At 40.4% G+C, this 22,449-nt stretch overlaps 1 protein-coding gene across 3 annotated transcripts in view; it reads right to left on the bottom strand.

The window, feature by feature from the left end:
* Window positions 1-2,857: 2,857 nt before the first annotated feature.
* The window catches only part of sema6e (sema domain, transmembrane domain (TM), and cytoplasmic domain, (semaphorin) 6E), a 122,630-nt gene continuing 103,038 nt past the window's right edge, over window positions 2,858-22,449 (bottom strand). For 2 of the 3 annotated variants that reach the window (XM_026370838.1, XM_026370839.1), the window contains 3 exons: window positions 22,107-22,157; window positions 18,786-18,941; window positions 2,858-6,903 (listed from right to left, as the gene is read on the bottom strand). In XM_026370838.1, coding sequence (XP_026226623.1) covers window positions 5,579-6,903; window positions 18,786-18,941; window positions 22,107-22,157 — 1,532 coding nt within the window. In that variant the 3' untranslated portion in view covers window positions 2,858-5,578. The remainder of the gene's footprint in view (window positions 6,904-18,785; window positions 18,942-22,106; window positions 22,158-22,449) is intronic. The other variant, XM_026370840.1, reaches the window with a different exon arrangement.

The following is a 22,449-nucleotide window of genomic DNA, read 5'->3' as shown; positions in this document are numbered from 1 at the left end:
CAGCAAAGCAGCATTACCTCGTGCAGTGATCGGGGTTTTCAACAAGAGTCAAATAATGACTGCAGCAGGGGCTTATTTCCATCAGCACCCATTCATCATCAGCAGACGTAAGTGGAAACGTGTAAACAGGCTTGAGAAAAGGCCGACCTCTCTGGGACTGTGGGCCATCGACTGGCGTTTCGTTGAAATCCAATAATTATGTTGCAGCTAATCGCTGTCCATTATCCAGCCTGGATTCAATATCCAACTGCAACAAACACCTCCATCGCTCAGTCCCCTCATCTCCCCAAGACGCACAGCCAGTGAACACACACACAGACACACACAACACAACACAACACAACACAACACAACACAGACATGATTATCTAATAGACTGCAGGGAGGATAATTGCATAAACTAATCGATACCACCTCATTAGGAGAACAGTTTTGGCTAAAAGGTCAATCTCAACCCCCATCAGAGTCCTTTCACTGTATATATTAAGAGCAAAACATCATTTTACTTTAGCATCAAAATAGGTTTATCCAAGAACTCCACGGCAGTAATGAATTTAGAGGAGGACAACACATCACATTTAGAGACATTACAGTAAAGTTGGCTCACGAACTTCCTTGAAACGGCAGTAAACTGCTCTGATGACTCTATTATGTATCTGCTGGAAGTCCCTTTCATTTGTAATCAAACCTGCATGGGTCTGCATTCACACCGAAGGAAAGATCAACTGGAAACACAATATGAAGATGATTGAAAATATGTGTTTCTCTAGCTGTGTTAAAATGCAAATCCCCGCTGGTTTATTTCTCTCAAATGAATGAATCTAAATTACAAAATTACAGAAAAACATGTTTTCTTACTTACAGTGGTTTCAGAAAGCATTTAGACCCCTGAACCTCTCACACACACACACAGATTTTAGTTTAAATTGATAAAATTGCCATTTGTGCCCGTCAGTAAAACTACAGTATGTCCAATCTGTTTAAATTGTCACAGGTAAAGATGCATCTTTGGGGGTGTTTAAAGCAAACAGTTTGGATCCACCTCCAAATAAGTCTGAACGAGCACCAAGACAGAGAATAACCTGATCATTCAAAGCACTTCATGAGGTGGTGCGGGACGCACATCTGTTTTGTAGTGAAAATGGAGTGGTGATGTGTCCCCAACAAGGATGTTACAAGAAAATCCGTCATCAATGCAGGATATGGTTGTTGTTTTAGTGAGAGCATGGTGACGGTTCAGCTGTATGTTGTAAGTTAGCAGAGGTGATAGAGTAGAAATGAAATCTGAACAGTCTGCCAGAAGCATCGATGTGGACAGGTGTGAGCAGTGATGTGCCTCATCTGTAATTTGAGTAATTAAACCGCTCTAATCAGGACTGGTTGGGCACAATGACCACGCCTGAACCTACAGTTCTCAGATACATCAGCAGACGAACTGCAGAACGGTCTCTCTACATAACCCTGAATCTGTTTACTCACTGTAGGGGTGCGTTCACACTGGGATTGTTTATTATCTCTTATGTAACAGCCTGTGGGGAGTCTGACAGTGCAATTCAGCACTAAGCAGTTCAATTCAGATTCACTGCTGTAAACATGCCAGTGCTTAGTTGGTTCAGTCTAGTGAGAATGACACCATTTAACCTGTGGTCGCATCACTTAAAGGAGCGGTTTGAAATATGGATTTTCAAAACTGTCAAACAACTGAACTGCACCTGTCTGGCTGACATTAACACGCATCTATGTTTTAAAATGAGCCCATGTCACCAAGATAACACATAAACTCCATTGAGAAAGTCTCAGCCCCAGGATCCTGCTACAACATGTTACTAGAATCATAGAAAGCAGCAAGTAGCGACTGTTGTAAGCTACAAAATTAACTACACAAAAATATTAGTCTCTGCTTGGACAGACATGTTGTCTTTGGAATTTAAAGTCACTGCATAAAACTTCTGGGAATCAAGCTTCACTGCAAAAAGTATTAATTGTATTACTGGCCTAAATTAATTTACAAGTTGTTGGGCTTTAGAAATGGAAGTTAAAGTAAAACTTTTAATTGTGTTAATAAATCAATATTGGCTAATGTTTAAACAAAGGTGAGTGAGGATGAATTTGAATCTTAATGTGTAATTTATTACAAAGCTGGTTTTAGCAGAATGATACCAGGTTGCATGGAGAACACTTAGAGTCTGTACCTCCATCAAGACTGCTCACTCCTCAACCTTTAGTATTACAGCAATTCTTTTTAAAACAGGTTTAACATGTGCTGATTAGCAATTGTTCCCAGGAATTAATGCAATGTCATAATTATAGAAAACAAAGACATTTCTGGAACCACTCAATTCAATCCTAAATGCCTATTCATTATTCATTCATTGCTATTCAAAGATGTTAGGAGTGTACCATCTTTGTCTCATGCTTCTGTGCCAAGTACTAATGTGTTGCCCCCTGTGTATTAAAACAATAACCATGTTGGTACTTGGTGAAAACCACAGTTGCACTTGTTTTAGTACAAGCTTGGCTGAACATGTCTTGCATATCTGAAGTAAATGTACAGATTTACTTGATACTTATTTATATAAATGGAACTTAAATTTCCCAAACGGTGAAGTATTCCTTGAAGAAATCTTCTGGATCTGCACTGAAGACTAAATCATGTGTTAGTTGTGGGACCTTTCCACCAATGTATTGCTTTTTAAGACATCCTCACGATCAAACAAGTCTGAAGACATGAACTCCTCGGTGGACGCAGTGCAATGCAGTGCAATACCAAAACCAGCTTGTGTTTGTGTTCACCTATTGTGCAGCACCCAGTGATTTCACATGGATTGTTAAGACACATTCACCAGTGAGACACTTGCAACATATTTTCATTTTATTCCTAGTAGAAGAGACATACAATGGTATTTTGTGAGACCAAATTCATAGTAATTCAGGAGGTGTAGCCTGGAAATCAAAGAGAAAACAAAACATAATACTGAATCAATGAGACCCTGCCCAGATAGAATGTATTTACATCAAATCAAACACTGATAGAGCTTTTAGAGGTGAGACTGCTCCCTCTTCCATACAATCTGTCACTGGCAGATTTAAAAAAATAAAAAACACTGTAGCTGCCACAATTCCTCTTATGAAACATCATGGCCATGACCCTAAACCAAGTTGGATGCTTTTTATTTGTTGTTTGAAAGGTCATTTAATGCTTCACTAACTGTTAATGTCCAAATCTAACATATTTCCTTCCAGCAAACACTGTTGGTTTGGCTGCATTTTCTTTAATTTACTGGAGTTCAAGTATGAATGCTAAACTTTACATTGGGTCAAATGAGCTCTGGGAAATTTCAATCAATAAACATCACTTTCAGACACAATAAATAGCATAGTGCCGTTTTCACAGAATTGATTACACTTCCAGTCAACTGTGGCCGAAGAGAGACTGCTGGAAAGTGCAACAGTGGAGAGTCTTGAGGACGTGATCATTCTGAGACAGAGCTGACTGGTATTGCCATCCCTAAGGGAAATCCCCAGCAGATACTCTGCGCTGCAGCCACCTGTTCCCAAGTAACGATCCAACAGGCAATCCTAGCTCGTCAGATCCAAATTCATTGCACTGTTTCAACATATTTCATGAACAGAAACTTTATTACCACTTCCTTCCTGTATTGTTGAAGTCAAACACTGCAGCTGTAACCATTGTAGAAGTCCAGTCACATGCCTCTACCTTTATGTATTAAGAGTTTTACACAAAAGCAAAACTATAACACAACACAATCTCAACTCTTGCAACTATTTCATTTGAATGAAAGATAAAGTTGTATTATTTATAATATTGCCTGACATTCATAACAGTGGCCAAATACCACATATTGACTTCATTCATGAGTTAAATGCGACTTCTGCAATGGTAACAGGCGTACTGGTGATAAGAGGAACTGTGAACTGCTCCTTTAGAAAGGAAAGAGAAGCTAACACTACTGCTAAAATCACAAAAAAATATATATTTATATATTAATGGCACCTATTGGAAAAATAACACCCAGTGGAAAGTGACACAGTATGGAGGAAGTCAAACCTGAATGTCTGCAGTCTCTGGCTGTGTGTATTTGCTTTGCTCAACACTCCTAAAAAAAGAAAACTGCAGGCTCACACTTCTGGGATGGAAAGAAAAAAAAAAGAAATGAAGGGTTTCATTCCAAAAACTGCATCAACCTTAAGAAAAAAAAAAGTGTTACAATCATACTTGCAGTTATCAGTTTATCAGAAAAGGTGATAAATTCTTAAACGACAAATTCCTCACTGTGGAATGAAACTCTTCAAATATACAATAGATACTGTATGACACATACTGACGACCATAGAAAATAAAACACCTACAATATACTGTAGCATAGTAGCCATCTGAGCCCCTTGCATTAATCCCTAGCCCCATGTCACACACTATTATTAAATAAGGCACACATTTACACATACAGTTAAAATTTGGCTAGTAATTATTCCTTTATTTACAACCAATAGCCACAAAGTTAATAATTATAATAACTGCACTCCTTGTATGTTTTATGTTCATTCTCATAGAGCCAGATGGCATGTTGTGTTTGTCTTGCCCTCTTTGGGTCCAAAATATGTCAAGACTATACAGTATTGTTTATTTCCATTTCAGAGAACGTTAGACCCACTAGATTTGTGGAGCACCAATCTTATAGAAACATTCTCAAGAAACTTAACTGGACCCAGTTTTGTCGATTCTGCCTGACATCAGCTGGGATTGAAAAAAAAAAGAGAGAAAAAGGACAAATATAGCTGCTTTGTTGAAGTATTATCTTTCTCATGTCAACATGAACAAATCTGGTTCTGTGTTTTTAGCCAACTGACACTGAGCTGTGTTGATGAAGTGCACAATTTGGTGTCACTAAAGTATTCTCATCAGGTGGGGGGGATCATTTTGATATGCCCAAAGATGAAAGAGTATAGTAAGGCAAAGACATAACTACTTTCTGGGGAATTTGACTTTTCACCACAGGTTACATATACTGCATATGTATATGTATACATATACGGTGTGAATATAAACACACATATATATACACACACATGCATAATATAAACACATTCGAGGGTGGGGTGGGTGGGGACTGGTTACCAACACTACATCAAAAAAGCAAAAGGTTAAGCAAAAGCATGAATCTAAGCATTGCAGGAGCTTCCTGCTTTGAGTCTCCAAGATGAGTGAAGTGTAAAGTTTTGCCATCATCACCGCTTTCAAGTTGCATTGTAAATCCACACTGAGGACACTGGCAGCCTAATATAAGTAGGTGGCATCACGTCACCCCAGTCAGCGGTTCTATAATAAGCAAGTAGCTGAGCAATACCAATATGGTACAAAGATATTCGTTGGACAAAAAGAAGGGGAAAAAAATAAGTTTGCTTGAGGCTTTCGTCCACAGTGGCACTGGTTGTCACATGACTGGTTGAGTTTGCTCATGAAGGTGTGCAACCTCGAATCCACTGCATTTCTTCAAATGAGAGTTCCTTCAAGAAGACAATGAGGGAGATTTCCTCTTTAGTCCAGGACTGAACATCCTCAGTAGTTGAATTTCCCCTGTTGGTTGACTGGGGATGTGGCAGGTATGAACAACGGCTTGGGAGGGACATCAGGTTTGAGAGAGGAGGCACGGCGGACAATGGCACCCCTGTGTGGGACCTCCTGCTCTCCATTGTAGCTGTGCTGGCGTGTCAGGTATCCATTGGGGATGAGGGGGTAATGAACCTCACAGGCACTGCCTGTTGAGTTCATTCGTGCCAGGAGCGGAGGTGGCTGGCTGGGCCCACCATTTCGTTGGCTAAAGCTGTGCTGGCGAGGGATCATTCCTCCTCCACCTCCGCTTCCTACTCCACCTCCATTGGGCATCTTGGTGGCTGCAGCAATCAGTGAGTGCCTCTGGGAGGAGTGCCTCCTCTCTAGGGTAGACTGGTGGTGCGGGGGGATGTCTGGCGGAACATCCATGCGCCGGGTGAGGCTATCTCGAGGTAAAGTGGATGAGCTGTAGTAGGGGGCCGATTCTGTCTCAGGGATCTGAGGTTGGATGCGATTGGCAAAAGTCAGCTGGCCACCACCACTAGCCATCAGACTTGATGGGCTCATTAACTGGGAGTTTTTGCTGCTATTTGCATCATGGATGTGCTTCAGGAGCTCATCGAGTGAAGTTACCTCCATCACTTTCTGAGAGTAACCAGGGTAAGGCTGCTGAGATAGCACACGTTCAACATTGTGGATTTTGCGTTCCTCTGAATGTAGGTGACCTCCGCCTACTGGTTGTCCATTAGACAGGCCATGGGAGTAGGGGAAAACCTGCTGGTGAAGCAGGGCGGAGCTGGGCCTAGAACCAATGTTGTGGGACTTTGGTTCCTTGGCATTGTTACAATTCTGGTTCTTCTCCCACCGGTTCTTGAAGGCTTTCATGCTCTTGATGGGCAGTTCTGGGGTTGAGTCTGGTGTAGGCAGGCCAGAGAGTTCAGAGGAATGGTGGAGGTGGTGGTGTGGATGTACAAGGTCTCCCATTGTCATTCCGTGATGACCGTTTCTCCTTGGTGGGTGATGCTCCTTGCTGTTGGCGTAGAAAGAATTGTAGATCTTTGGAGATGACACCTCCAGCTTGTCATCCTTACTTTGGCTTTCCAATAGGCCATTGAGCTTGGCCAGGCTGCGGAGGGACAGGGCGTGTGGAATTGGTGCCTCTGGATCTTTTGACAATTTCTTGGTCTTGTGGCCTGAGTGGTTACAGTAGCAGGAGACCAGGAAGCCAGAAAGGAAGGCGCCCAGGACGAAGGCCACCAAAACACAAGCAATCAGCAGAGTATAATGCACACTGTGATTGGTCTTCTCTAGTTCAGGTGGTCGCCTCACACCTTCAAAACAGAAAAAGATTGAGAAAATGGTATTAGTTGGGGCCTTTTATGAGTGAACCAGTAGAAAAACATTTGCAAAAGCTAATGTAGGTCAAGTAGCAGCTGGGACAGACAGGTTGTGTTTACATGGGTTTCACTGTGTGGGAAACAACATGGGATAGGTGTTTGAACTAGCTCTTGGCTTCCTTTCCTTCCACTGTTAATAGATCAATACAGCCTGCCTTTCTAGGACCTGCGTTTTCCCCTCAGACTGGCAGAGGCCAAAAGTTCCCCAGTCAGTGAGAATTAAACTGAAATGTATTAGAGCTTTAAATATTGATAGAAGCACAGCAGCAGGAACCTGATGTCATTTTCACAGACTTTGCTTTCCAGTGTGAGGATCAGGGGTAAAAGCACCTGTTATGATGAACAAGACAAAAATAACAGGTCTATCTAGTAGCTCACCGAGTGTAGCGCCTTTGCCTGCACAGACTCAAATGAGGTTGTCAAATTCCTCCAAAATGAAGCTGAGGGAACAATCTGTGCAACAGTGCACCAAAAACAAATCTAAATCTACCATGTAAATGTCCTTGGGTGATATGACCCTTGCACTGTGCTTTTCTAATGGCATGAAAGGCAGCAATAATAGGAGGAGTGAAACCTGCCACCTCTCATAATCAGAGCTCATTTGCAAGATGCTGCTGCCATCTGTGGTGTCAAACCCTTCTCTCTGCCCTTAATGACGGTTTCTGTGAAACTGATTAGTCTGTGGACAGGGATGGCTGAGCTGTACCATGGAGGGGAAAATGCAGGTGTGCCCAAACAAACTAAATTCAACAACTAATGAAAGCTTTGTTGGGGAATAAATTTGTCTAATTATGTCTAAATCAAGCTTGATGATGATTTTTGAGACATTTTGAATGAAGAGATTGAGGATAATAAGTATAAGGGCAATAAACTCCAATCCAGACTTTTTCCAGACTTTCTCATTTAGAAATGTATAGAAATTAACTGAATGAGTCAGAAATGTGTGACAAGGACAAAAGAGTGTATAGATTGGAATTTACATACACATAAATGCGTATCTATCTCCATCTATCCACATATATCTATATAACAAAATCTCTAGTGATAGTTTAGTACATCAAGTTCTGGTTAACTCAATTGACTCATTGGGTATAGATAAATTAAACAGAAGAAAAGTGTCTGCTTTTAACCAGACATCAATGTGATCCACTATTTTTCTATGCACATACTGTATTATATCCTTCAGACCTGCCAGTCATTTGGAGGTGTTACATGGTAAAGCTATGAACAAAACCCAAATCCTTTGATGAAATTTTTCAGTTCCATTGAGATTCACATCTTGACAGGTTTTCATTGTAGTGGACTGGAGGGTGTGAATAAAACCTTCTGAGACAGTTAGGCCTGGTTGAACATCGTTAAAAAGTAACGAGTACGTGTTAAAATGGCTAAGAAGGCTCTTCCTCCCTGTGTGTATGTGATTAGAGGTAAACAGCGGATATTACAGAGGTGGGAAATCTGATCAGGGATTTGCTAGATTTCAGTTAAATCTCATCACAAATCCACAAGAGATAAAAGCACAAATGAGTGAAATCTAAACTAGTTTTCCTTCGGCTCAAAAGGCACCTGATACCATGGTAACTGCACAATGGATGTTATAGAATGACAAGCAATCACCAACTTTGACAGATTTTCCTTACCAATGGGGTAAGAAATGCCAAAATTAGAGTCAAGGTAAAAGGTTTTATTGAGACTGATCTGTATGTACATTGTTCCTGGCCAACAGTTTTTAATGTGAGATTATTATTTAGGTCATGAAGTTACTATAAAACTTTCTCAGTTCCTTGCTCTTCATTATCTGGAGGTAGACTGGTAGAGGTGTGCTTGTACAGGCTTATTATCTCATTGTCATGTATCACTACATTCCTTTTATAGGTGTGCTTTGCTATCACTCTCCCTACAGAGAGCGGTACTGTGGTGCACTATACTGTTGCTGGAAATCACGCTTTAAATAGAGCTTCCAATTAAAAATTTTCAATTTTTAGCCATTTATTCTTACGATTGCATCGACTTATGACCACATTAAAAAGTCATAAATCATAATTGCAATCCCAGTGGGAGGTGCAATCAAAAGTGGTGCTGCAGTGAGCCAGTTAATACCTCTTCTTTTAATCTTGGACATTTTTTTTTTGTCTCATTACACAGACCGCCAAGCAGCTCTGCAGCTTCAGTGCAGTTCCAAGTTTTGGTTCTAACTGATCAGCATCCTGGTGGTGCTGCAGACATGCAGCTTTTGTAATGAGTGGTGAAAGTCTGCTCTCATCACGGTGTGCTTTCTGCCTGCTGTCACCCCTGTGGCTTCCTGGTACCTGTGAGTCATCAGCTCCCTCTGGACTGTGACACCCCCCTCCCTGTTTGTCCCCACAATCCTATTCGGGGGTTCCTTGTGGTTGAGGCGTATGAGTCAAGTGCCACGACGGGGGGCGAGAGGCGCAGCTGAGGTAAACATACCCAGGGCCTATGAATGACCTGTCACAACATGTTTCATGAGCAGGCTGGATGACTCAATCACTGGGTTTGTGGGACATATGGTGCCACTGGTCACAGTGAAATTAATACCTTGTGAATCATACCAACAGCCCGGCAAGACGTGAGGTGGTTCACAGGAGGTTTTGGCCAACTGTATAAACTCACTTTCCTTTCTTTGCTTTTCCATAGTCCCGAAACTACATTTTGGGTTTGAAACTAGAAAAATATTTTTTTCTTAAAATTATAAATAAATAGGGGTGGGGTAGGGTAGGTAGGGTTGAACTGGCTCCTAAACTAGAGGCGATAATTCATTATGTTTATATAGCTTCAAAGTGTTTTTCTCCAACATTGTCGCATTACATTTCTGTGTCAACTCAACATGGTCTCGGCTCAGTGAAGGCTTAATATAGAGATACCCAAGTCTGCCAAAAGGTAAAAAGACAGATGGGCTGTGCGAGTAGAGGCAAGGGAGGAAAGAGAATTGTGACAACCAGAGGGGGAAAAAAGGAGAGGAAGGATGAAGGGATAAAATACAACTTTGGTGATAAACTGGCAATGAAGATGGGAACAAATGTGAGAGATGAAAGATCCAAAAGAGAGAGGAGCAAAAGAAAAGAGGGAGGATAAAAGCAAAAGAGAAGCATATTGGAGAGAATGATCGAGTAACTGTATATGCAAGAAGCAGATTTAAAGGAGGGGGAAGAAGGGAAGAGAGATTGAGAGAGAAAGATACGTGTGATGGGGTGAGTGACAGACCATCACTCTGCTGGGCTTTGAGGACTGGTGCTCTGCAGCAGCTGTGATATAGTTGGAGAACAACCTTCATGCTCCTCTGCAGCACCATAGGAAAAGAAGCACTCTGATTGCATCCACATTGTTAAAAATAGATGGCACAGTAGGTTATGTAAACACACAGGTTTTAACCCAGCATTGCCTGTGCTGTGCCTTACAACATCTCACTAATTGGCGATAGGGAAATAAAGGAAGAAGTGCTGAAGTTGAGTTTAAGAAACAAGTCAAAATGGAAGTGACAACTTCTCTTATGCACGTGAATGATTATGTAAATGGTTGCTGCCTTTGCAAGCTCTAGTAGACATCTTAAATCGACTTCATTAACAGTACATCACCCAAAAGCTTTTCTATGACACCAATTACCGGTAATCTGAACACTTTGAAGTTTCATACTTGCTCAATTGTGAAAGAATTTTTTTCACATCTTCGGCAGGACACTAAGGCATCAGAACTCTACAATACCAGAATTTAAACTATTGCCAGGATTGGATGGTAGTTTTATATCACATTTTCAAGGTCGGGTAAGAAATAATTTAAACTGAGGAACAACTTTTTCTTTCGCCCATACCTTCTCCATTGTATCAGGTGTTTCTCAAGGGTGTGTTTAAATACTTTGCAACATGAAGAACAAATCGTGTACTTATTTTACACGTAAAGATGTTTCAAAATAGCCCTAATTACTTTCTGCTTCTGCAAGCTTACAAGTGCATGTAATTGTTCCCTTAATGGCTACTCCATCCCAATGAGAAGCCAACGAGACAAAATGGCCCCAGGCTTCATAGGCGAGCATTATCCCTCCCCTCCTGCTAATGCTGCAGATTTATTTCTTCCACACTAAAAATAACAATTTAACTCCTGAAATACAGCCTGAGGTTAAAGATTGGAACAAATGAATTATTTTCCTTTTTCAAATCTGGGTGAAAAGCAGAGCAGTTCTGCCCCGTTACTGTGAGCTTTAGTAATTTGACAGTTTTAATACCTGATATCTGTGCACTGACAGACATGATTAGCAAACAGAGCATGATTGTGTGCGTGTGTGTAGACACGTGCACGCCGACATGCGTATACACACACATACACAGTGGGTATACGTGCTGCATTTGTGCAGGGTTCTGGCTGTTGACTGAGTGAATTCAATCATGTACACTTGTTATTAGGAATTTGCATAATATTCCACCTCAGTGCTCTGCCAATTGGATGTGGTTTTAATATATGCACATGAGCTAAGGTGATATGGTGTAATGTATCAGATCCATTCCAATTGAAAAGTAGTGGTAATAAGCACTGTATTTCATTCCAGGTGTGCTGATGCATACAGAGCATAGATTTCATTATAGTTTTGATTGAATACTGGTAAATTAAGTATGCTGTGACATCTGGCAATCAGAACCACACTGTGTGTGTGTGTGTGTGTGTGTGTGTGTGTGTGTAGTGTATATTTACACCTGTGCTTTTTGAAATGAAAGTGAAGTTTTTTTCAAGTAGCTGTACAAATTTTGTTTCCAACACTCATAAAGCAAACACTTTGGTTAAAGGGCTGATTCAAAACAGCCTTCTCTCTGCTCATGCATATATTAGACTCCATTAGCATTCTGCAAGTTTTTGTGTTATACATTTGTGTTATAACTTTTAAATGGTCATTAAATCAACCGTAACAACTAATTCATGTTTACATAAAACTTGTCAAATGTATAAAAAAAAATCAATAATGTATCAGACCTTTGGATCTAATGCACCATGAGGATGGTCAGGTTCATTCAGTTTGCTTTAATTTTCTCCATCTTTGGTTCATACTGAGACCATCACACAGAACAAATCTCAGGCCATGAAGTTCAAGAAACTCTCTGTAGACCACCATGATAAAACTGCAAATCAGGTAGAGGGTATGACTTTTCTTCTCATTTCTATATCTTTGATTGTTCCCAGAAGTGCAGTGGCATCAATAATTGTGAAATGGAAGAAGTTTTAAATCTCCATGACTCTTGCTGGAGCTGGGCGTCTGACTAAAGTGAGTAACTGGGCAAAAAGCAGCAACAGCACAGGCCTCATTAGTAAAGTGTTTGGAAGACACAGCCAAATGACAAATGACATTAGTATTAGGAACAATTTTCTCTGGACTAATAAGACAAAAACCTGCCTCAGTTTGGTGACAGTTCACTTTTCAGCACAACAACGGGTCCCAAACATAGAACTGGCCTCAGGACAAGTATCAGACAATAATGGATCAGTTAAAACACAGGCACAGAGCATCTATGTTAAGAGCCGAAGACGGCAGTGCACAGATGCTTCCCATCCAGTCGTATAGAAAAGAAGAGGAACTTCTAAAAAGCAGGAGGTAAACTGCCTATTCAGGTGTGCAACACTTGTAGAGAGTTACTCATGAAGACTTGTAGCTGTAATTGCTGCCAAAGGGGCTCTTACACAGTACTCAATCAAGCATCAGGATATTTTTGTAAAAGCAACAGTTCAGGTTTAGAATTTTAAAACATTTTAAAAACTTCTAACAAGTAAAGTTTTCTTTTCATATGTGGAGTTATTGAATGTAGATTATTGCACAGAAATTACATTTTTGCCAATTCAAAATTAAATCTACAACAAAATAATATTCAAAATGTAAAAGGGCCCAAAGGACCACTCTGAAACATGTACGTGAAAAGGAGGGTTATTGCTGCAATAATACTTAAAGTATAAAAAATATTTTAATAAAAAAAAAAAAAATACTCAAAGTTTTTAAAAGACACTGGAACTGAACTTTGTGGTAGAAAAGTTTCCTGAGGCAGATATGTCAGATATTGTAAAATCAAAATAAACTGAAACAATCTGCATGGTTGGGTATTACTAGAGTATAGTTAGAACATATAGTATGTTCCTTTTAATAAGGGTGAATGAACCCTTTAGATTGGCATATGATTAACTTACCACATGCCATTAAACCAGACAGAGCACATGCACTGAACAATGTCCTTCTTAAGAAAAACAAAAACAAAAACATGCAGCTGCAGATGTATTTTTTAGCCATTCAGTGGCTGGTAAAGCAAAATGGTTCCAATGCAAATTGTTATTGTATTTGAGACAGAGTAAGAGATCACTGGAAGAATCTTGACTTTACCAACCGACTTAAAGAGACAGTCCACACCAGAGCCAGTTTTTTTTTTTACATACATGTTAAAAGAAAAAACAAATCATGTTCTGTCATAATATCTGAAAATATACTGTACATCAAGAATTCACCAAGCAAAAAGGTGAAGAAACCCTCTAACCCTCGATGACAAAGGCCATTTGATGGACAGTTTATCTCCTCTCTGTTGAGAAGTGCAAAATTTAGTTTACAAATTAAATAACTGTTTTCCATTTATCGTTGGGTCACGTGTCACTGTCTTTGGAGTGAACTGCTAGTTTAAGAGACGGAGAAACTGCTCGCAGGCAACTCAAACACATGCGCACAGTTTCAGCCATCGGCTGGAAATCCGGAAAAGCAGAGAAGCCGAAAAGTGCAAGTCAGTGAGAGAGAATTCAACAAAGGAGGCAGGTACAGCTAAAGGGTTAGTCCAACTAAAAGAGAAACAAAGAATAAAACAGAAAGAAAACAGGCAGGTAAAATGGGAGAAAAGCTCCCCAGAGGTCAATGAGACAGATTTAAGGGTAAGGGGTTAGGGCTAAGAGCCGGGACAACTGCGTAGATGGATTTGATCACTGTGGGCCCCGTGAATCAATGTAACACTCAGAGCGGACACGTCTCCATCCAGACACTGAGCTGAGAAGACATTAAAAGTGCTGGTTAGAGAAAATGAAGTATTCTGAATTCGTAATGCCTTTAAGGTTAGTTTTTAAAACACAGAGCATGTTTTTTGTAGTAAAACATGATGCCTTAAAGTATTGGTGAGCTGAGTGAAGGGAAAAGTTCTGAGCAACCTTTAACAACTACACTTACACTGTGAATGATGCAGAGAAGGTCTCAAATGTAGGATAGTAGAACGTAATGTTCTAACTGGACAGTTTGAAAAAAGGTAAATCTTCAAAATATGTGCTTAAGTGTAGGTTATTTCACTTCAGGACTGGACAGAGTTCGAGTTTGAGTATTACTAATATTCCTAAACACTGAAACGTATTGAATGTCATCATCATCATGTATTGTTCTAAACCCCAAATTTTTGTTGTTTGTGTTTTTAGCCACATATAAAAAGATTAATCCTAAAAATACCAAACAGAATCAGGCCCCTCTGAGGAGCAGATCTTATGACGGTGGTTAGAGGGGACAGAGTCGGAGATTTATCAGTGACTGAATGATACAGACGGTCTGTTGCCACGGTCTTCTGAAGTATAAATATCTCTTTACAAAACTAGCTGGCATCGATGTCCCCCCCAGGACGGGAGCCTTTCTTCATGCAAAGGTTCAGCCTGAGTTCACTCTCCTGTAGTGCTTTAATGAGTTAGAAAATGCCTGCTTCATTTGATTCTGTTATTGAGCCGTCTCCCAGTGCATGTCAGCTAAATTAGCTGCTAGCCTGGCTTTTTAGTCCAACCCACACTGGTTCACTGAAACGTGCAGAAGAGTCAAGGAAGCAGTCAAATCACAATAGAGGGCAGGAGAAGGAAAGAAACAACCCAGAGAGGTCTAGAACCAGGAGTCTTGTGCAACAACACACAGAAATCTGCGTGTTAACACACAGTGGAGAAGTGGGAGTATTCCCTGGTCAGAAACGGCTCTAGTGCAACCTCACTGCTGGCATCTTTCTAAATAGCAGCAGGTCAACAGGTTTCTTGCCCTGTTTTTTAATCTTTCCTCTTGCTTATATAATGTCATACTGCTTCACACAACTGCACAAAAAATTCACTGTGTGATTTGAATCTGTCACTGGTTATGATCAACAGGGATGGTGTTGAGCTGATAAGATTTTTACTTGTTACTTAAAGCTTATTTGCTAAAATTAAGAAAATCAATTCACAGGTTACTTTTATTCACATGTTCTTTAAGAAAGGTTTGCTGAAAGGGAAAAATTCTGGACTTCTGGTTAATTTGCTATTTTTGTGGTTGCCATATTATTTGGTCAGGTTATGACTGCAAACTTCCAGGAAACGCTTGTTTTAACTAAACTTTTTCACAGAGGACATTTCGACGTGTATTTGCTCTGTTACTACCAGCATCCCTGTACTGGACATAGAGGCTCACTTGAGTAAAACAGAACCACTGTTACTGGTATTAACCACACTGGTGCTTCTGCTGTCTTTACTGTATATGAGTAGCTGTTTACATTAATAATGGTTCATTGTTAAAGTCAGTGTTTGGGGCCATGTTTTTGTCAGTTCTCAAGTCTATGCAGTATAATATCCTTTACAGTATATACTAGGTGAGTCTAGAAAGCAGTACATCTGTAGCACCACAGTCTAACATTAAAACTAGCACTCTCAGTCTTTAGCGTTGAATTTACATTCATTTTACATTTCCTTATCCATACGGCGTGTGGGTGAGCTCTTTGTTTGATCAACGCTGCTTCGGATTAAAGACGAGACAAATGCCTTTATCATATTGACCAATTTGGATAAACATGTATCCACCTAACTGTCAGTTTTTGTTGTGTGTTCTCTCGTCTGCTATACCACGGTGTGGTTCCTGGGAGATTTAGGACGCAGCTCTAGCCCCTCTACAAAAGGTACAGACAGAAAAGCAGATATCTGGTGAGAAATGGACAGGAAGTGAAAGAGACTAGAGGCCCTCTTTGAACTGCGATACTGTTACTTCCACACCAGCTCTTTTCCTGCCTTATCAACGTACCTGACCACCTCTTCTGATTGAACTGGCAGCATCACAGTCTCTGGTTGAAATAGATTGCATTGCCGTTTCTATTACATCCTCCACCCCCTGTTGTCCAACTCTCTGGTTCAGACCTGTGCTGGTTATTTATTTGTTATGTGCTTTTCTCATTTGAGCCTGAGTAGCTCATCATTGCAGCCAGAGTCTGTCTGTGTGAATGGAAGAGACTTTCACTTGGGCTCTGGATTTATGGACATGGTGCCTGTGCAAGCAAGCAAAGGCAGGACAAAAACTGCCTCATTCTGCCTCCCTGAATCATGTCCAACTAAACCTTATCTTCTTCCTCAACCTGCAGGAATATGCTTTCGCCTTGAAGAGAGGATGGCCATAAAACTTTCATTCTCTCTTTCCATCTCTGTAGCTAGTTCCTTTACATCTTCATTTGAGGGTCACAGAGGAGTTTTCTTGCACTTTTTGTCGCGGCTATTTAGTCATTTACTTGCAATTTATAATCCTGGATGCTTGTAATGTTAATCAGATTGAGTGTCAACTATCAAATTAAAAATGTAAGAAATAATGAGACTCGAGCCTATAAAGATCAAGATGTAATTAAATATTCAAGAACTGGTTGGAGTTTTATAGGTCATGCCATTTATTGGGGCAGCTTGATGGTAAAGTGCAACTAAAGAGTCTATGCAGTCACTACATTACGAGTTTAACAATGTGAGAGAGCTGAAGTGAAAGCTGAGCATTTTAAATACAAAATGTTAGGATACCTAATTTAAAATCCCTGACACGATTTACTGCTTTTCTTTGTGTTCGTAAAAAAAAAATTGTTTCAGATTGCTGGTCAGATAAAACAATCTGGATACTTTAACTTGTTGCACTCCCATGTTTGTTCTTTAATCTCCCTCTTTGTTGCCCCTCAATATCATATAAGACAGCCCTGCCTTAAATATCACCATCTAAACAGCGTGAGGTAAGTCAAGTGTCAGGACTTGACCATGTATTTAATTGCAGACTGCAATTAGAGGCTGTAATAAGGACATTAAGAGTGATGGGACTTTGAAACAGTGTTCATTCATTAGGAATTACAAATACAGTATTAAAGCCAATTCACTAATGACGTGCACCACTCGAGTTTCAAGGATCACATCAAATTTTATTTTATCAGCTTTAATGTTGATTGACATTAGAGGAGCGTGCAGTGTGTTGCCGCTGGGATCCATGTGTTTTTTTTTAACACTTTAAGTTTGTTTTCCCCTGACGCGTTTAGTGATGTGTAATCTTGAAAGATTCTCTAAGATCTCTAAAGACAGCTGTTCAAATCGTTTTAAAAGCTGTTGCTTATGCACCCGGTGTAGCGTACATGGGTAAACTCAATAAAACTGGATGTAAAAACATTGCTATTCCTTTTATGTCTTCTTAGTAATTTCTGCTGTCAGTCAACCTGATGGAGGTTTGCGTGGTCAGAGATGCCGAACTGAGGTTGGAGACAGTGTGAACTGGATGCTGTGGTATTCAGTAAATTATATTCACTGCTCAAGTCTCACTTTCAGTGGGAACTCCCAATAAGGAGGGAGCTGAAACCAGCAGCACAACTTCTTATGCTACTGTGCTTATATCTATTTCTAATTGATGCCTTTTTTACACTTGTGAGTTTTTTTTTGTGTCACACATTTTTTTTGATAACTGTTTAACTTTCAATAGCAAGAGATTGAGTATTAAAAATAAATCAACATTAGATCTTTTAATACAGACTGATGAAAAATTCCCCCAGTAAGAAATTCCCCTGGTTTTTACTGTAGAAGCTGGTGGAACAGAAGCTAAGCTGAAGGGTCACAGTAGGACATCAGATTCTCTATTTCCTTTGAGTCTGTGTTACTGTAGCTGCACAAGAAAATAGTTTGTGTTTGTTTTTTTTTTAATGAGAATGTAGATTAGACATGTAAATAAATGCTTTAAAGAGAAATTGAGATAGATTTTACCTTTTAGCAGGTGCTTTGAATTTTTTCAGTGTGTTGAATATTTGTGTGTGTTAAGCTAAATAAAAGATGGGGAAAGGGCATGTGGGAGAAATGTTGTTTAGACTGAGATTCTCTACTTGATTTGAGGAGTTATTTAGAGGAAATGCAGCATCACATTCACGACTGTTGAGAAAACCAACACGTATGGTTTAACGTAATATTTTACAACTATCTGAACCAGGTTTATCTCTGTGTGGTTAATATGTAGACTGCAGACTTTAGTGATATTAAACACTATCATTCAACATACTTCTAATGACACAAAGCTTTAAATCATAGGAACCATTAAATGAAGCTGTTGCATCATATAACAGAGACTAATGAAGTGTATGGATCAAATAAAATCAATTAGAAAATGCTTGATGCCTTTCTGTAAGAGGTTGTTTTAGCTTTAGAGTTAGGTGTTAGTGAGCTAATTAAAGAGATATTTTCACCTTGGAAGAACATTTACACATATCAGCATGCATACCACCAAAAGGGCTTGTTCAGCCGCTAACAGGAGCTTATTTTTAAATTAACCACGTTACTATTTATCAGTCATTAGAAATCGCAGAGGGAAATGAATTGAAAAGTGAGATATAATTTAAGTTTGTTGGATAAAAATGGAGAATTATGAATGGGTACAGTGCTGGTATGCGTGTTGAAAATGGGAGATTGTTCACCCAGGACTTTTTTTTGTTAGTGGTCAGTCTGGTTAGAAGTGTACGGTGAGGCGTTTGGGGCCCAGCAGTGCAAACCCCCACAGGTCTGAGTTCACTGAGGACTTCCCTTCCCCTTACCCTCCATCTCCACACTGATTGGCTCCAAGTCAGGTGACCCTTGTTCCCCCACTGGGGGAGGGCCATCAGGACCTGTACCTCTTTCAGGGTCACCTGCCTCCTTTGGGAATGCCGCCCCATGAAAGGTTGAGCTGGCGCTTGTGGGTGTGGTCTTCCCTGTGGTTGTAGCGAAGGGAGAAGGAGGAGGAAGAGGAGGAGGAAGAGGAGGAGGGGGGTGGGGCAACAGAGTGAGTGATTAGTGAAATGTGAATCAGCCCAGACAATCAACTTCAGAGAAACGAGGGTGAGTCCTGAGTGGAAAGAAAACCATCACCCGTTAACATAAACACTCCGTGATGATAGTGAGCAACGCGATGAGCACACAGAGCAGAAGTTAATTCATCCATCACATCACTTCTCCACAGATACACAATGATTTAAAGCGCTGCAGTGTACTTTACCAGCTGCTTGATACCCACATTCAATCTCCAGGAAACGGTGATTTTGGCATGCCAATGACATATCCTCGATTCCTCAAGTATTTCTGCTGTAATCCAACTCAAAAATTACATATTTACTTTAAAGTATTATCTCATAGCACAATTTGACTATTTAAACCACAGCTATCTTGCAGTTTGTCAGAACAAAGTCTGCTTTGCAAAAGTTGACACTAAACTATTATTAAAGTATAAAGTAGTCTTGAGTGATATTTGAACTGAACAAGGCTGTTGGGCACTTTATCAATATTAAAGTACCAGGTAAAAACGACATTTGAATTCAGGACCATCATGATAAGAGAGAACCACCAGCTTAAGCAGAATTTAGAGTTATTCTACTGAGTAACCACATTTAATTCTCGTTGTCCGTCTTATTTTACAAAAAAAAAAAAAAAACACCCCCTTTTTATGCAGCCATGAACTCTGACACCATTAAAACTCCTCTGTGTCTGCTCTACTAAGTGTTTTCACAGATAAGTGGAAATAGATACTGGCTAGGTAATGCTTTTTTCCACCACATCTCTTTTCCACTTCTTCAGCCAAGCTGAGCTGTTTCACTGGGATCTCAGTCACCTTGAGGCAGACCCACAAACATTATGACAGCCGCATTTTAAATAGTTTCGAACATATGCCAAGAAACATGCTGGGCATTAGCTTCCATAGGCCATGTATTATCAAACATATTTATCTTAATGACACACTCCACATCTTGATTGCATTATTAGCTCTCTGTTGTCCTTGAGGTCCAGTGAGCAGCATGCTGCTATTGGCTTGGGCCCCTGCACTAATAAGCCAGTCATAATGTTAGCATTCTGCAGAGCTCACACCCAGACTGCAGGAAAAGGGCTCATTCTGTCTCTCCCTCTCACTGTGAGCCACTTGACAGCGTTCACTCTGAATGAGAAGCCCCGTCAGTTCACCATCTGCGCTGGGCAAATTAAAACTGTACACCAGGGGGTGTTTGGCCCTGGCACCTCGGACAATAGCTCCAGGACATCATCATTACTTTAATTTAGCACAATTGTGTTATGCTGAAAGTGCATGGGGTCATATTATTTGTCCTCTTCTACAGGTGATAAAATATAAAAATGCACGTTATACAACAGAAGAACATTTGATTACCTACACAGGCAGCCATTTGTCTCGTGGCCTTCCCTCTGCTGGCTGCAATTGTTTGGGTGACAGGGAAATGGAAGAAAGAAAATGTCCTTGCCTTTGGTGTGCTTTCGAACAGAGAATGGAGCCCCCGTGTGACAACAGCTTTGTTCGGCATATGGAGTGTTTTATTGTCTAGGAAAGCTGATAATTGATCTTCAGTGCAAAGACTTAAAAGGCTTTTTGTGTGGATCACCTAGAAAAAATAGACACCAAAAAAGAACAAAAAAAAACCAAAACTGACAGAATCTGACTGCATGTTGAGAACTTCAAACATCGCAGTGGAGCACTGGGGTGGCGAAAGCCCCATAGGATTAAGCAGTAGGGTTGCTCACCAGCTGAGTGGCAATTCCTCCAGCAGAGAGGTTTTACTTGCTACTGAGGCACTGCGAGACTGTAAAAGTCCAGGCTGAAGCCTCTGGCAGACAAAGTGGCCTGTGTTCTGTGCAAGAGAATGAGAGCTGCAGGATCTGCTGCACTGTGATGGCCGACATCTTCCAGCATGATGAGCTCAGTGCTGATACTAATCACTTTGTTGGATCAAATGCTGCCAGTAGGTCCCCTGTGTCCCAATTTGTTCAGTGACAAAGGAATCTGACTTTGAGAAGCCTTAAAAAGTCTTTAAAAAGTTGAGGCGGGTGCTTTAGTTGTGTATATAAAAGTGAATAAAGCTGGCCAACAGCTATCTCATTGAAAAATAGTAGTTTTGGATGTTGCATCGTTAGATAACTGTCCCAACACCACCACCTCAATCTTATGTGAGAACTAGTCAGCTTGGCTGCATTTCTATTTCTATTCTGGCCATGCCAGGAGCTGCGCGGTGTGGCCGGCGGGGGAGTAATGGGACGTGACAGGGATGATGATCTTTTTTGATACAGGGCATTAGGCAGGCTGGCTAGGGGAGCTCCTGGTCCATCAAAGGAGTGATGCTTCAGACAATGGCTTCAATGTTTAAGCCATCAGCCTGGCTGAAAGGGAGAGGTGGCACCAGCCATTCAGCTGCTTCAATAAAAGTAACCTCCCAAGTTGTAGAGTGAAGAAATATTTACTTTGAAGGCATAGACCTGAAATCTGCTCCTCTTAGATAAAGTGATAAGTAGGTCAAAGCTTTGTGTGGTACTTAGAGACATTTGATAAAAAAAGACAACGCCAACACACAGGTTGTAAACAGACCTCCTGTCTCATTTGTGTATGTTAAGATTAACATCTAGTCTTTGCTTTGATGTATTCTTAAGAACTTCCTGATCCAATGTTTATCTCAGGTACTTTCTGTACAGAGACAATCTAACAGACAGTATAAACACAATTTACCAACCACAAGGAGCTGCAACAGAGATTTAGTCCATAAATGGTTTAGATACCCGTAATGTCTTTTTCCACAATCTGTGAACTCTGATCTGATGCTTGTGCAATTTGGACCAGCAACAAGTAGTAGAGTATCCAAGAATGTCTTTCGTTAATAATTTAGTGGGTTTAATTAAATAACTGATCAGAAAATGAACTAAAACAAAGCCCTGCTGCAAAAGAAAAAATAAAACTAACAGACCTCAGTTCACATCGACTGTGAATCATAGCTGCTGACGGATGAAGAACAGCCTTCACAAGAACCAGACCAACCTTAATCCCCAAACTACAGTGTTCACTTATTGAGACTTTAAGCTTGTCAAAATGTAAAGACGTGTCCACTGACCATACGCTGAATCAAGCGCTGTGTTTTGCTTGCGAGTGGTCGCCAGGACATCTGGAGAAGAGAAACAAACATCGTAGTGAAACATGGGTCCTGATTTCTAGGCTACAATCTATTAATTTCTAATGTGAGATGTGTGTTGTTGATTCTGTCCCATTTGCTGTTCTCATCACATCCCAGACAAATAAGCACGAGACAACTCACTTTGTCTTAAAGCTAAAAAACAAAAACACTTCTATGTGCAAATGATTAATTAACATAAAAAGATGGAGAACAATAATCCATCAGGGAATGCAAATGGGGGTGGGCAAACTTCTCTTCAAGCTCCTTCAGCATGAACTGAATT

The sequence above is a fragment of the Anabas testudineus genome, chromosome 16, assembly GCF_900324465.2.
Source record: "Anabas testudineus chromosome 16, fAnaTes1.2, whole genome shotgun sequence".
Classification (NCBI taxonomy): Eukaryota; Metazoa; Chordata; class Actinopteri; order Anabantiformes; family Anabantidae; genus Anabas; species Anabas testudineus.
The sequence above is the reverse complement of the archived record's forward strand: the minus strand, read 5'-3'. Positions and strand labels throughout refer to the sequence as shown.